The sequence below is a fragment of the Filicampus tigris genome, chromosome 5 (genome assembly GCF_054856515.1).
Source record: "Filicampus tigris isolate MCC_2025a chromosome 5, RoL_Ftig_1.0, whole genome shotgun sequence".
Taxonomy (NCBI): Eukaryota; Metazoa; Chordata; class Actinopteri; order Syngnathiformes; family Syngnathidae; genus Filicampus; species Filicampus tigris.
The window spans coordinates 1,092,215-1,106,666 of NC_141221.1; the positions used below are offsets into that span (position 1 = coordinate 1,092,215).

The 14,452-nt window shown below is 43.1% G+C and overlaps 1 protein-coding gene across 6 annotated transcripts in view; it reads left to right on the plus strand.

Annotated features, from left to right (window-relative positions):
• Positions 1-14,452, plus strand: part of LOC147146796 (transmembrane protein 132B) — a 136,563-nt gene that overhangs the window by 52,092 nt on the left and 70,019 nt on the right. For all 6 annotated transcript variants that reach the window (XM_086029781.1, XM_086029783.1, XM_086029782.1 and 3 more), the window contains 2 exons: positions 3,186-3,601; positions 4,552-5,120. In XM_086029781.1, coding sequence (XP_085885907.1) covers positions 3,186-3,601; positions 4,552-5,120 — 985 coding nt within the window. The remainder of the gene's footprint in view (positions 1-3,185; positions 3,602-4,551; positions 5,121-14,452) is intronic.

Genomic DNA, 14,452 nt, shown 5'->3' on the forward strand with positions numbered 1-14,452 from the left:
AATGTTATGCTGGTTGATAACAAAATAAGAAGCATTCATTAAAATCATGTCTGCAAAAGTAATTATTTTTAAAATATTTACAGCAATTGTCTGCCATTTTGGAAATAGTCATAAGTATTTTCCAAATATTTTTGAGCCCCCTACAGTATACATGATTCAATCATGTTGAAAAAAAAAAGTCCATCTATCCAAAAATCGATTGACATCAATCAGTAAGTCTTTGAAATCGAATCGTGCGCTGATTTTATTTGTAGAAAGATAAAAACGCGTCTGCTAACATTTGCACTGCATCCAATGCATGGAACGTTCAAAAACATTTTGGGAAATTGTTTTTAATTTCATTTTTTACAATCCAAAACATGCACTTAAAATATGGTTGGAGACAACACCATTCATTTGGAAAATAATGGAAAAGTAAATCATTCTCAACAATGTCCAGTTACTTTGAAGTCTTAGGGTGTTTAAAATCAGTATTTTACTATCAAAGATGCATACATTCTAGTGAGTGTATAAGTAAATGTGCATGATTTTGTTTGTGATTTTTGGGGGACCATGCGTGTTTATCCATGTGTGGAACCTCAAATACGGCGACCCTTGTGAGGAGAAGCGGTATAGATAATGGATGGATGGATGGAACCTCAAATGACCCTCTCTGCTCTTCCCTGACCAACAAACAAAAAGCATCAAAGTGTCTTCCAAAAACTAGTCCAATGTCATCAAGCACTAATCAACCACAGCTTCCACATATTTTGTAACAGCATGGACCGCATACGCTTATTTGAATGATAACGCGCAAGAAGAGATCCAAAGTTGCTCTCCTGGCGGAGGAATGCTGTCACCTTGTCTTCTTTTGATAAGAAATAGGCCAGAAAAAGCCGCAGTAATCCTCCCTCGCAACCTCCCTGAATTGTATCGTAAATACTGGTGGAATTGGATAATAAAGTGCACGGGAATATACTGTGCGGGAGCACTGTGTGTCATTTTGGCTGCACGCCGCTGTAAATCCTTTTGGAATTGGGGATGGAAAAAGCCACGCGTCAGAGTTAGAGCCCCGTGCGATGCCGACAACTGATGGGCTGGTCTCCAAATGTGAACAATTCACCGCAATGTGGCGCGACATGGCTCAATGACGGCAAATACGTGCGCATTCGTGCATTAATGGCCGACAAGGGTTAACACTACTAACAGTGACAATGGGACAAATCGACCCAGTGTCGGATCTGCATTCAAATGTCACGCTTTTTCCTCTTTGCTCCCCACACTACTCAGATTACTACTACGGATTCTAGCACTCGGACATTTTTACATAATACTGCCAACCAAACCAACGGGGCCAAGACAGAGAATCCCCGTCAAAGCTAATTCCAAAAAGCTCAAATGAGCTAGTATGGTTGGTACGGCTGAGTTAGCGTCACAAAGTTCCAGACTAAAACGGCTGACTTCCCGTGTCTTTTCTCATGTCAGACGTGTCCGCCAAATTACATTTTGCTACATGACACTACTTTCAGAGATGTCTTTTTTTAAAACCCTTTTTGGAAGAGTAGCTCTGGACATGACCCTAAAATGGCAGCTTCAAATCAAAATGGAAGTTTTTTGAGGCTTGGCTTGAGACTTGAGACTTGAGACTTGAGGTAAATTCCCTTGGAAGTTTTTGTTTCGCTCCAACTCCTGAAATGGCCCAATACGAAATGTCTTTCATTTAGATGCGCTTAAATTAAATGTCCTCCTGATTGTGCGTCCGTGTAGCTTATTAAACTGGCTTAATGTCCTTACTATCAATGAGACGTGCCTTTTGTTTCATTTCCCGTCATTTCGAGCTCAGTGCTAATGTGCTAACTAACGCTAATGCAGCTCATCACACTGCCTCTGTGCACAGTTTATTTGGTATTGCTGAATTTCATGTTGCTTTGTGAAACATTTGTCAAGATCTGACCTTGTGGAGTTATCAGATGTTCGTGGTTTATGATGACTCATCAAATTTGGCCACCGTAAACTGCCCGCACGGAAAGATGGAAATTCATATTTTGTGTAACTTTGTCGCATACATCCGTCTAGTATTCACAAATAAAAATTTCCAGCAACGCCACAAAATCTCTAGGACACTTTTTTTTGGGGGGGGGGGGAATGACCCTAAAAGGGCCATCCTCAACCAAAATGGCTGCCTTCCTGTGTCTTTTTTGTCTACTCGTAATTGGGACTCCAACCAAAACTCCTGTTGCTACATGTCTTTAAAGGCAGAATTCTTGATTCTCTGTTTGACTTTCGGGCTTTATGGCGAGTCGTCAAATTCACCACCATGCTTTGCCAACCCACAATGACCAAAAGTCTGAATTTTTGCTCTTAAGCCTCGTCAATGTGTCCAGTGTAAATGGTTCAAACTCGGTAGGAATCAATCAAAATCTCTAGGACAAGTTTGTTCACGAAGTATACAAGAAATGGCCAAAATCACTAAAATGGTCGCTTCAAATCAAAATGAAAGACTTCCTGTGTCTTTTCAGGAATGGCTTCTTGAGACTTTTTTTGTACATCTACTCACGATAAACCCGCCTACCATGTCGCTAAGTGTTACGGCCCGCGTTGTGTCGTGGCCGTTTAAGTTGTGTGTGTGTGTGGGTGCTCTCCCCTGCCCTGCCCTGCCCTGATTGGTGGCCTTTGTCACCGGTACAGCCACCATTTATCATTTATCCCTTTGCGTAGCCACAGTAACCGTTCGTTTTCGCCATAAATTCGACCATCCACTCAGTCAACCATTATCCATTCGTGTGTGCACTGGGGCAGTTGGTATTCGGGGTGATCTCCCAATTCCTTTGTTGTTGTAGTTTAGTTTACTTTAGTTTAGTTTAGTGTGGTTTTTTCGTGGGTGCACTTTTCATTTACCCCTTCCAACTCTCACACCCACGTTAGACCCCTCCTCGAGATGGCAAGGAGGAGGGGTCGTAACACTAAGTTAAACAGGCTTTGTGGGCTGAATTATTCCAAAATGTGCACGACACGGACAAACGGCTAAAATGAGCCTGAAATGTCCACTTCAAATCAAATTGCAAGACTCGAGAGACTTTTTTAACAGGCCTACTCATGATAGGCCTGCCTACCGAAATTGACGTAGTTAAGTGAACTATTTAGTCGGGATCTGACCTGTATTTGATTAGCCCCAAATCGCTGACGTTCTTTCCTTCTTCTTCCAGTATGCGGTGGTCACTCCGGATCAACTGGTCCCGGTCAGGCAGCACCGGACTCGGCCCGGCCTCATTTCTCTGCCTCACTGCCCACCTACCTGCCGGTGCAGTGCCACTTGAGTGGCGTCGACTCGGCCTTCTTTCTGCGCGACGCCAACCAGGACGTGATGCGCAACGGGAGCCTGGCGACGCGCGCCGAGCCCTTCTTACTCCACCGGCTGGAAGCGGGCATGGCGGCGCCGCACGCCCTGCCCGCCGTGGCGTGCAGCTACGGCAACCTGAGTGCCGAGCGGCAGATCCCCGTGGAGCTGCTGCAGGGGCCGCCGCCCACTTTGCATCCCGCCTCCAGTCACATCACCCTCAACTGGAAGGTGAAGGGCCACGTGGTGGTGCCCAAAGTGGGATCCACGCAGCCCTGGATACAGGTACGGTATTTCTTTTCAGAAGTGGCCATTCCGAGGGATTTTCCAGAGTCAAATATTCAGCCCCTGAAGCCCTTTTTGCCTAGCAACAGCACATTTGGTTCGTATGTCTCTCATGAGTAGCCCCCACCAAGGAGTCTTTACAAGCTAGGTTTTTGAAGAAAAAGGAAGTCAGCCATTTGGGTTTGCAGTGGTCATTTTTGAATGATTTGGCCATTTTTAGGGGACCCTCAAATTGTTTGGAAATTCAGCCCCTGAAACCAGTTTTACTTGGCGACATAAATTTTGGTGGCAATGTCTATCATGAATAGGCCCTAAAAAAAAATCTTAAGAAGCTATGCCATAAATGAAGCAAGAAGTCTGTCACTTTGCTTTAAAGCATCCGTTTTTTGGCCTGCCATCCAACAAAGACCAATTCTATCAATAAAGTTTTAGAAGATTCAGCGCCTGAAGTGCCTTTCACTTTACACTATGAAATTTGGTGGGCAAGTCTAACATGAGTAGACCCACAAAAAAAGTCTCCAAAAACCATGCTCAAAAAGAAACTGGAAGTCAGCCATCTTGGTTTATATCAGCCAAACGGGTCATTTCCAGGGGTCCGACAAAGATCAACCCTCCTAGATACTCCGTGAACATTCAGCCCCAAAAACTCGTTTTGTTTGGCAACATGAAATTTGGTAGGTAGGTTAATCATAAGTATACACATCAAAATAAGTCAAAAGAATCCATGTATGAAAAAAACGCAAGAAATCTGCCATTTTCATTTGATATGGTCATTTTGGGCTCATCCTACCAATTTCCAAATGCGAAGTTTATCCGACTGCTGTCAAATTTGACACACGGCTAAGGTGAAATGACAATGATTCTTTGTCAGCTCTCGGATCACATTCCAGCCTTGGTGAATGTCCATTTTTGTTTTTATCCCCCATTATATTTTTCCGTTTGCTTTTCAGGTTCTCTTTTACTTGGTGGGCCGCCGTTGGGACGAGCCCGACCCGCCTCCTCCGGCCCTCCTCCCGTGCGTCCGAGCCTTGGCGGTGCGAGACCCCAGCGAGGCGGCCCCTTCTGCCGGCTGCCGACTGACGGGGCCGTCGGGCGTCTGCGTGGTCCGCTTGGAAATCCCCCCCGCCTGGTTTGTACCCATGCAGGCCAAAAGACGACCGGCGGAGTTGGCACTGCCCTCCCTGGATGTGTTCTACTCCATTATACCAGTAGAGGGAGCTGGACTGGAGTGTCCTTCTATCGTGAATGAACCGTGGAAGAGTCCGAATGTGAACACTGGGCCTCTTGGAGGACTGGGCATGAGCCCGTGGAGCCCCCTGGTGGAAGGAGGACTTGAGGACATGCAGAAAGCCGGCTCAGTGGCCATGAGCGTGGGCCCGGTGGCACCCAAAGGGGAGATGCTGACTCTGGACCACAACGTGGATGTCCTGGTGCCCCCCAGCCCGGTCCGGCTGGGGAAGACGGTGGCGTTCGCTGTCTACATGAAGACAGAGTCGTTTGCTGAGCAGTTCATCCTCAGGTAGGATTGCAAGGCAGCCGTTCTGTTTGTTGATCGAACGTCTTTCATTAGGAACATGGAATTTGGTAGACATGTCTATCATGAGCAGACCCACAAAAAAGTCTCCAGAAGCCATGCCCAAAAAGAAACAGGAAGTCGGTCATTCTGCTTTGAAGTAGCCAATTTAGGACCATTTTGGCTGTTTTCGGGGATCCTTCATATTGTATGAAAATGCAGCACCCAAAACCAATTTTACTTAACAACATGAAATTTAGTAGCCGGATCGATCATGAGTAGAGGCACAAAAAAATCTCAAGAAGTCAGGCCTGAAAAAGTCGACCATATTGTTTTTAGGATTATTTTGGCTGCTTTCAGGGGTCCTTGGAATTGTTGGCTGATTTACCTTAGTAACTGTAAATGTACAGTAGGTGCCGAGTCCATTAGCAGAGCGCCCCCCCCCCAAAGTCTCTAGAAGCCAAGCCTGCAAAAACACAGGGAGTCTGCTGTTTCGGTTTGAAGTGCCTTTTCCATTTGGGTCATTTTAGTCCGTTTTCAAGGGTCCTTCAAAGGTGAATATTCCGTTCAATCGGAGGAAGGAATGTGAATCCTCCATCTCTGCTGGCTTTTTTTGGCTCCTGTTGTTTTGACTTTTTTCCTTGACTCCCCCATCCACCTTTTTTCTGTCATCGCTCAACGCAGCCGCCGCCTCCTGAGCTTGATGGCTGTCACCTTTGTGTACTCAGCCTCTTTTCAGGAGCCAGCAATGCAAATAACACGCTCATGAATATGCATGGGGCATGCCGGCAGAGTGGGAAAACAGAAAATGAGACGTAGGTGTTGGAGACGTTGACAGAAGAACGATTACGATAAGAACGGCTCGTACGGGACAACGCAAACATTTTGAAAGTTATCTCAAATCACAGAGATAGGACAAACTCATTTCTGACCTGTATTTGCTATAGAGCAAATTTTGGAAAGTCACTAAAAAAAGGAAAAAATGAATACAGCAAATGTATAAAATGTAAATATGAATGTGCATGAAAATAAAGCTAATGGAAGTGAAAAAAATGAAGTTTAATTTCTAATGTATCAAAACATAAATACAGAAACTACTGAAAGTAAAAGTATACATACTGAAATGAATAAATACTGCAAATATAGCAAAATGAAAACCACAACAAGGCAGAGAAAACATAAAATGCCGGAAAACTTAAAAGAAAATGCTAGAAACAAATGAAGAAAACAAAGACAATGCACAAATAATCGAAAAGCTAAGCCAATGTTAAAAAATGGTCTAAAATCTAAAATATTTTTTAAAATACCTTCAAGAAAATACATCGAAAATGCAGAGAAAAATACTTTCAGTTTATAGAAAATATTTGAAAATACAGAAAGTCAAATACTGTATAAAAAAGGACAGCAGTAGTTCCAGTAACAATAATTTGCTTTATTTTTAAAGTAGATACATGATATACCTACATATCAACCTATAATCCTGCAAAATCTTTTGAAAAGGAGCCAAATAAATTCTGCAGTTATATAAATATGTCAAGTTCAACTCGTACACTGCATATGATGAAGTGACATCCCCAACTAGTGGCTTGGCATGCACATGCCAGGTATCCCCTTCTGACTTTGTGCTCACGTAAACGTCCCTTTGGAAAAGGTGGCGCAGTTTTGTAAGGAAAAAGAAAAAAAAAAAAAAACTGCCTCAAATGGAGGCTTCGAAAAATTGCTTGTCAGGTGTGCTTTCGAGGGCTCGACTCGGCGCTTCCCGCCCGCCATTATCCCGAGAAACAAATGTGCTCTCGCTTGGCGGGCTGAAAATAATCCACTCGAGGCGTCGCGTTCACGTCCGCCTCGCCATCGTGTCGGCGGCTCTGGGCGTGACGAATGACGCCAGCGCACACAAACAAGCAAAGAGCATTTCCATAACAATCAACTCTGATGCAGGAGGGTCAGCGTCATTATCCAAGTGGAATCGCTTCCTTTTTAGTACTTTGTGGCTGGCTGAAAGATGTTTGGTTTAATGTCAAAGGGCAATTTGGTTGCGCAGGCATTTCGAAATGTAACGATTAACTGTCAGTTATTTCATTTTAAATACACACCCCCAAATTGAGAAGACCTCATGTATATCGCTGGCCAAAACCTTGTACCTCCGAAATCGTAGCTTTTCAGGAGACCTCAAAAAGGGCAAATTTGTTCAACCACTTGCATTGCATCGTGAAAGACAGCAAGCCAATTTCAACACTTTAGATTGGTCAATAATGTGTTAAAGTAACACCCACGTGTGTGAACTGAACAATTTTTTGAAAAAATGTGAAATTCACCAAAATGTGACTTTTGAGGTTTTGGCCTGACGGCAGCAAGACGTTGAAGATACTGAAAAACATACAAAAGGTTTGACCAAAAAAGTACGATGTACAAATGCATGCAATTCAATGTACAATATGCTCAAATAAATAAATACAGCAAATATAGAAAATACTGAATAACACGCGGACAATTCAGATAAAATTGTGATCATAATTCAAAATTACAGAAATAATTGGGTGGGGAAAAAAGAATATAAATCCAGTACAATTCTGTAAACTCATCTATAAAAACAAAAAAATACAGTTTAAAAACAAACAAACAAAAAAAACTGAAAACAATGCATATAGATTTTACAGGGGAAAAATTCCAGGAAAAATCCCAAAAGTATAGACAACAAATCTAGGGAAAAAACTATTCAGACAGGAAAAGTTGAAAACATTTTGCGAAAAAAATCTAATCAAATCTAAAGAAGCAATCATACAGAAAACAAAAAAAAATTGCAGATAATTCAGTTAAAAAATAATAAATATGAGAAAATAGAGGAATCAAATACACTCATAAAAAAATTGATGCACATAACACAGATTAAATAAGAAATATAAAAACTACGGATAATGCTGAAAAATGTATTAAGATGACGAAACCAGTTGAAAATACCGAAACTCCAAAAGTACAAACAAAAGAAAAGCAAATCCTAAACAAGGAAGAGAAAGGCAGCCAAATATCAAGGTCACTACTACTCCACTCCTCATTCTCCACATTGCTGCACTTTGCCCTCATTTTTATCTGGACTGCGCCGCTTTGTTGTAACTTCTGCGTGTAGGCACATGCTAACCCTTATCTTAGCCTTGGCCGGTTGCTGTTGCCTTCGCACCGGATGCTTTGTCCGGTGCCCTCTGCCCACAGTCTCCTCCCGGATCGAAGCGAGTGTCCTCACGAGGTTGTAAGCGCGAGCCATCCTCGTCGTCCGGCCGAGCGCGTCCGCTTTCCCGCTGGTGCCTCCCGTGAGGCGGCGTTTTTTGCATTTCCCGCAGTATTACGCCTGGGCTCCACAAGTGGATAATCGGACATGCTAGAAACACAGTCAGACGAGTAATAAGGCTTAAGTGGAGTCCAGCATGTGTGTGTCTGCGCGTGTGCGTGTGTGTCCTAATCAGGCCTAAGTGTGCTCCATCACAGCGATGTGGATGTGATTATGCTAAACTGCCGAGGAGATGGAAGAGCACGCCGCAGCCGGTGTGGACGGTGGCCATGGAGCGCCATGAAAGACTCCAAAAAAAACCCCCAAAAAACCACCTCAGATTGTATGTACATCGAAAACACTGAAACGTGAATGCAGAAAACACAGAGAAAATAAACAAATGCAAAAAAAAAAAGCCCCAAAAAGAAAATGGATAACAAAATCACATAAATAGAATTTAGATAGTATCCATCCATCCATCAACCGTCCATTCACAGAAAATTAAAAAGAAAATGTTGAAAAAAAATACATGCAAAAGTACTGAATAAATAAATGCAGAAAATTCTGAATGTATTAAATGGATACGATTTTGACAGAAACGATTAACATAACAAATAACACCAAAGACAGAATTTGTAGAGAATAGCCCCAAAATAAAGAATATAGATACAATAGAGAAAATGAAGAACATACTGGAAATATAAATACGGGTAAATACATACGAGAAAATCCAATACAGATTGAAAATGTGGATAAAAAACTAATACTGGAGATTTAGAAAACACAGAAAACACACTTTTTCTTTTTTGGGGGCAAGTCTAGGTCCGCCTTGCTTGCTTTACCTTTCAATTCTGCATGTGTGTGCGCGTGTGTACTTGTGCACTGGGAGGTGTAGAGCTTAGTCGATTTTTTTTTTTTTTTTTACTTTTTTTTTTCCTCAGGATCAGAGAAGAGATGAACTTGGGAGGAAGCGGCCGAGTCCTCCGGTGGCCACTTTGCCGGCAACCGGCGTTTATTCGTCCAAAGCTTCCCCGCCATTGATTTGACTCGCTCACGACCGCATTTCATCAATACTCACTTTTCTGCCCGAGCCAACATACACACTATGTCGTTGTAGCGTAACATTTGTGCACTTGGGAGCGTATTCTCTCGTTTTTTTTTGTTTTTTTTAAACTGCGTGTCTGGCTCGCGCATTTTCAAGGTGCGGCGATTCTCCCATCCATTCGGACCTCTGACCGAGGTTTTTATAGTTAATGAAAACAAACAAAACAAGTCTAGCTAAAATTTAAAAAAAAATGTTTTGTCAACAAAGCAAATAAAAACAAAAAAGCATTAAAAAAACCCAAAGACTAACAGAAACTACATCTTTACGTTCATCAAACTAATAGTGAGAATTTCTTTTTGTCTCTGTCAATCAGTATCGTACATGAAGTTGAATGCATTTATTTTGGTATTGCTGTACATCCGTAGCTACAGAAGAAGGAAGGGCACTTCTTTGCCCATATGCGACCTGCCTGCATCAGTTTTTTTTTTTTGGTGATAGTCGAATGGCTCAATTACGATTTTTTTCAAACGCGACCCGGGCCACTTTCATATGTGGTCCAAGATCGGATACGTGTCGGATTTTTTGCAGCGCGACCGCGGTTTGAACGGCCAGGTCGCATATAAGCGACATTGACGTCATCCGGAGGCCAAAATGTGAGTGGGCGGAGGGAGAGTGCTGTGGCAACGGGGAGATTGAATCTGCAAAGTTGTTTTGACTAAGACTATTGACTTTACATTTGACTTTAATTTAATCCCACTTGAACCATGAAACATAACGTGGACATTTATGGCGATAGTAGTCATTCGGCCACGTAGACCAGTTGATATTTTGCGCACGGCAATGACGTGACGTTTCCATGAAATGTGATCAAAAAGCCTCGCCAAATTTTGTATTTCTACCTCCTACCGAATCACACCGTGGTAGATGGTGCGCCACTGGACCGCATTTACTTTTGTAAACACTACGTCGTGAGTGACATCGTCTCTTCTGCGCATTCGTGTCACTTTGGGGACGCATATGTTCACATGCCAGACAGACCGAGGTCACATTTGTAAAGTAATGTGTGTGAATGCTTACCCCCAAAAATCGGATTTGAACCCCAAATCCGAATTGAGCATGAAGACCTGCAGCGTGAATTTAGCCTTAGACTCAAACAAACATTTTAGCTTTATACCAAAATAAGATTTTAGATTTGTGATGGTTGATGGAGTGACGTCTTCTGGTTCCGCCTCCTTAGCCAATCCCAGCCAGCCATCGCAGTCCCCGCAGAGATCCGATTGAAAAGAGGAGCGCTCACTCTCACGTGCATATATAGTCAATGCAGTCCTCTCTAGGTACAAACGGGACGTCTATCGTCAATTGTCAGCAAAACGGGCGTCCGTCGGTCCGACGGAATGCCCACCTCCGAAAATGAACTTGCGCAGTGGATCCGGAAGTTCTACCGACGGTCGGCAGTGAGGTGTGTGCGGCTCTTCTATTAAGGCTACTTTGAAGGAGCACGTGTGTTCATTTTCTGTATTTCATAAAGTCGGTCAAAGGAAAGCGCACCTTTGAGCAGACGGGAGATTTTGCCCCTCAGTGTATATGCCATGACAGAGACCATCATCTGGATGTATATTTACAGTGCGTGAAGTAGGGCTGTCACAAACAACTCTTTTTTACAATCGATTATCCTATCGATTATTCCATCCATTACTCGCGTACCGCGGTGGCTAACAGACATGAGCATTGATGAGCGTTAGAGGCGTTCAACCGACTGCTACTTTAATGCAGAAAGAACAGCAACGCATACCAACAAGATGCACAAATCCACATCCCGAAGTGGCCGCATACTGTATAAAGCCATGACGAGTACGATTGATTGAAAAAAAAACAACTCACAAAGCAATTCACGGGAGGGTTCACGATACACAGTGTACAGCGCAATATGCACGGGACTACATAAAGCATCACTACGAGCTTGTTAAGCGCCTATGTATGCTTTATTAGGAGCCCCCGGGAGACGCCTGAAAGCCCGTCTTTGTTTATCAACGTAATCCCGCGCTTCCGTCACGTTAGCCGTCAATGAGTGAATATTCATGACGCCGTTATTTGCTTCGCAGGCGGACAAAAGAGCAAAAAGAGTGGGTGGCAGGCAGGCAAAGACGCAGATTTCCCGCCGTCACTTCAGATATTAGTGATTGGAATTCATCCGTCCTCAAGTGCGTCGACGTGTTGTTGTCGAGGATAATTATTTTCGAGCGCGTTGTTTGGACAAACAACTTTACTTTGATTGATAGCGGGTAGGCTAACCAGCATCTTTTAATTGGTGATCTTGATATGTGAAATATGCCCCCCCCCCCCAAAAAAAAAAAAACAGTTACAGTGACCATTGAAAATAGTCTCTCTAAATTAATTATTCTTAAAACAACAGCACTAAATCCTGAAAGCCGCCACAGAAAGTCATTAATTGTATTTACTAACGATTTTTATGTGCTAAGTGTTGTCATTTGTTAGACATGCTCTGACTGTGTGGCGTTTAGTTTTATGGTGAGTCAACAAATCTCGCCGCCTTCCTCCACCCACATGCAATTAAAAAAAAGGCCACATTTCACAATTTATCGTCATCCAAACATGATTCAAATCTGCTACCTAAGGAATTTGTCTTTGAAGGCCATCAAATCAAAATTCAAAGCCTAAAGACAGACTACATGTGTCTTGGCTTCTTGAGATTAATTTGTGGGTCTAATCATGATAAACGTGCCTATCAAATTTCACGTTTCTTCTTGAAATGGGCTTTGCGGGCTGCATTTTTAACAACTCTGGAAGAGGAGGTCATCTTTGAAAGAAGCCCTGGTCATGAATCTAAAATGGCGATTTCAACTTCCTCTGTCTTTTTTGGCATTGCTGTTAGAGACTTTTTTTGTGTCTCTACTCATGGTAGACCAGCCTATCAAAATTCATGCTTCGCGGGCTGAATTCTTCAAACTCTGTAGGAGAAGATCGTATTTACAGGACCTGGGGAAATTAGCCTAAAATTGCCCCTACACACCCAAAGTACTGACTTCCTGGGTCTTTTGCGAATTGGGCTCTTGAGACTTTTTTTGTGGGTCTGCTCATGATAGGCACGTCTACCAAAGTTCCTGTTTCTAGATGAAACAGACTTTTTAAAAAACTCTCAAGGAGAAGCTTGTTTGATAAAACTTCTGGTAATAAGCCTAGAAATCGCCGCTTTGAACCAAAATGGCAGTCTTCCTGCGTCTTTCGGGGTCAAGTTCCTGAGAGGTTTTTTGTGAGTCTTCTCATAATAGACATGGCTATTGCTAAGAGACAATTGGCCCGGGGGCTGAATTTTCCTACTTTTAAATGATTGCAGTTACATATTTGATGGCAAGTCGTCAAACTTCACCGCCATGCTCCGCCCACACGATGTCGAAACTCAAATTCTTTGTATCCTAGTCTTGTCCGTCGGTCTGGTATAGATGGTTGAAATGTTAACGGAATCGGACCAAAGGAAAAAAAATCTGTTTGACTACGCATGTCATGTAAGAAGGTAGGAGTGGAGCCTCAAGTTGTTTGCGGGAGGGGGTGAGCGGGGAGGGGGGATGGGGTGGGGGTGGCGGGGAGGCTGCTCCCTGTGGTGCCGAGCAAGCGGCAAGATGCACAAAAAGGGAAAATGATTTGGCGAATTGCGATTTACTTTTTGTCCTCTCTGCCGTGAATTAAAGCGGAAAGAAGGCCATTGTGAGGAAATGGAACGGAAAGAAGAGAGCAGAAAACATGTGGAAGCCTGCGAGCAGATAAAGGCGCTACTTATAGAAACGTGGCTGATGGAGATGAGCGCAAGCCTCAAGCACTTTTTTTTTTTATATCCTGGAGGGCCGTGTTGTACATGTGCTCCATTCAACCGTCAATACACAAAATGTAATGTAGTCTTGATATAGTAAGCACCATCAAGATCACATTTAACGTCTGTATACATTTCCGGAAAATACGCCTCAGTGCCAATGCCAAGGTTTTGTGACGTTTTGCCCCAAACATACTGCCAACATTTGCTTGGGATATTCTTTCAGAAAATTTGGTGGATTAGTTCTCACTCTGAGGTTTTGTATGACTTAAGAGGCTTATACCCCCCCGCACGCCCCGTCCGGCCGGCGCCCCCCCCCCCACCTTAACCCCCCCTCCCGTCAAAAAAAAGTCGTCATCTGACTTGGGCATTTTTTCCTAAAAAATGATTGTGATTGTGACGCATTTTGACTTAAGATTTAGGGCAGGGATGGTGGCAATTTGGCAGACTGGAGAAACATTTTTGGTCAAATTTTGGTAATGATTGGAGTTTATTTATCCTGAAAACTTGGTCATTTGGGGCTGATTTTGGGAACTTTAGATGCGATTTATCCCCCAAAAATGTAGACCAGAGTTGACGGTAACTCTGAGTGTCTTGCGAGGCACATTTTGTGTATTCTACTTTCTTGTTTCATTTTGCAATGTTTTGTTTGACTTTCAGGACTTTTTTCCGGAAAAAACAATTGGCTGTAGTTTAGTAGCGTGAACTCCAGGTTCGTAGAACGTGAAAATGTATTTTTCCGAAATGTATTAGTTCCGACCGCAAGTTTTTGTGTGACGTGGGAGTCGTATTTGTCTCAAACATTCAGCAAAATGTGGCAGTAAATTGTGCTGCTTTTCTGAAAATGTGGGCAGATTTGATGACGCTGTTTTTGCACGTTTTTTATTGGCCTATTTGTCAAATTATTTGACGTGATTTTGTCTGTTCATCTTACAATATTTTGTGAGGCTTCTTTGCTGAAAAATCTTGGCCGAATGTGGTAGTTTGCAGAGCTTGGCATTCCGTCTATGTGACGGACCGGAATTATTTGGGATTTTTAAACAGTTTAGAAACGCTGACTGAAGCCCATTTAAAGTCAGGGACAGACTGCCTTATATTCCCCCCAGAAAAAAAAAGCGAATGACGGACGACGGAAGGGTACGCACGCTGCAGATGGATGATGAATAACAGACGCTCCATTTTTAGTCAAATGCCCAGCTCTGGTA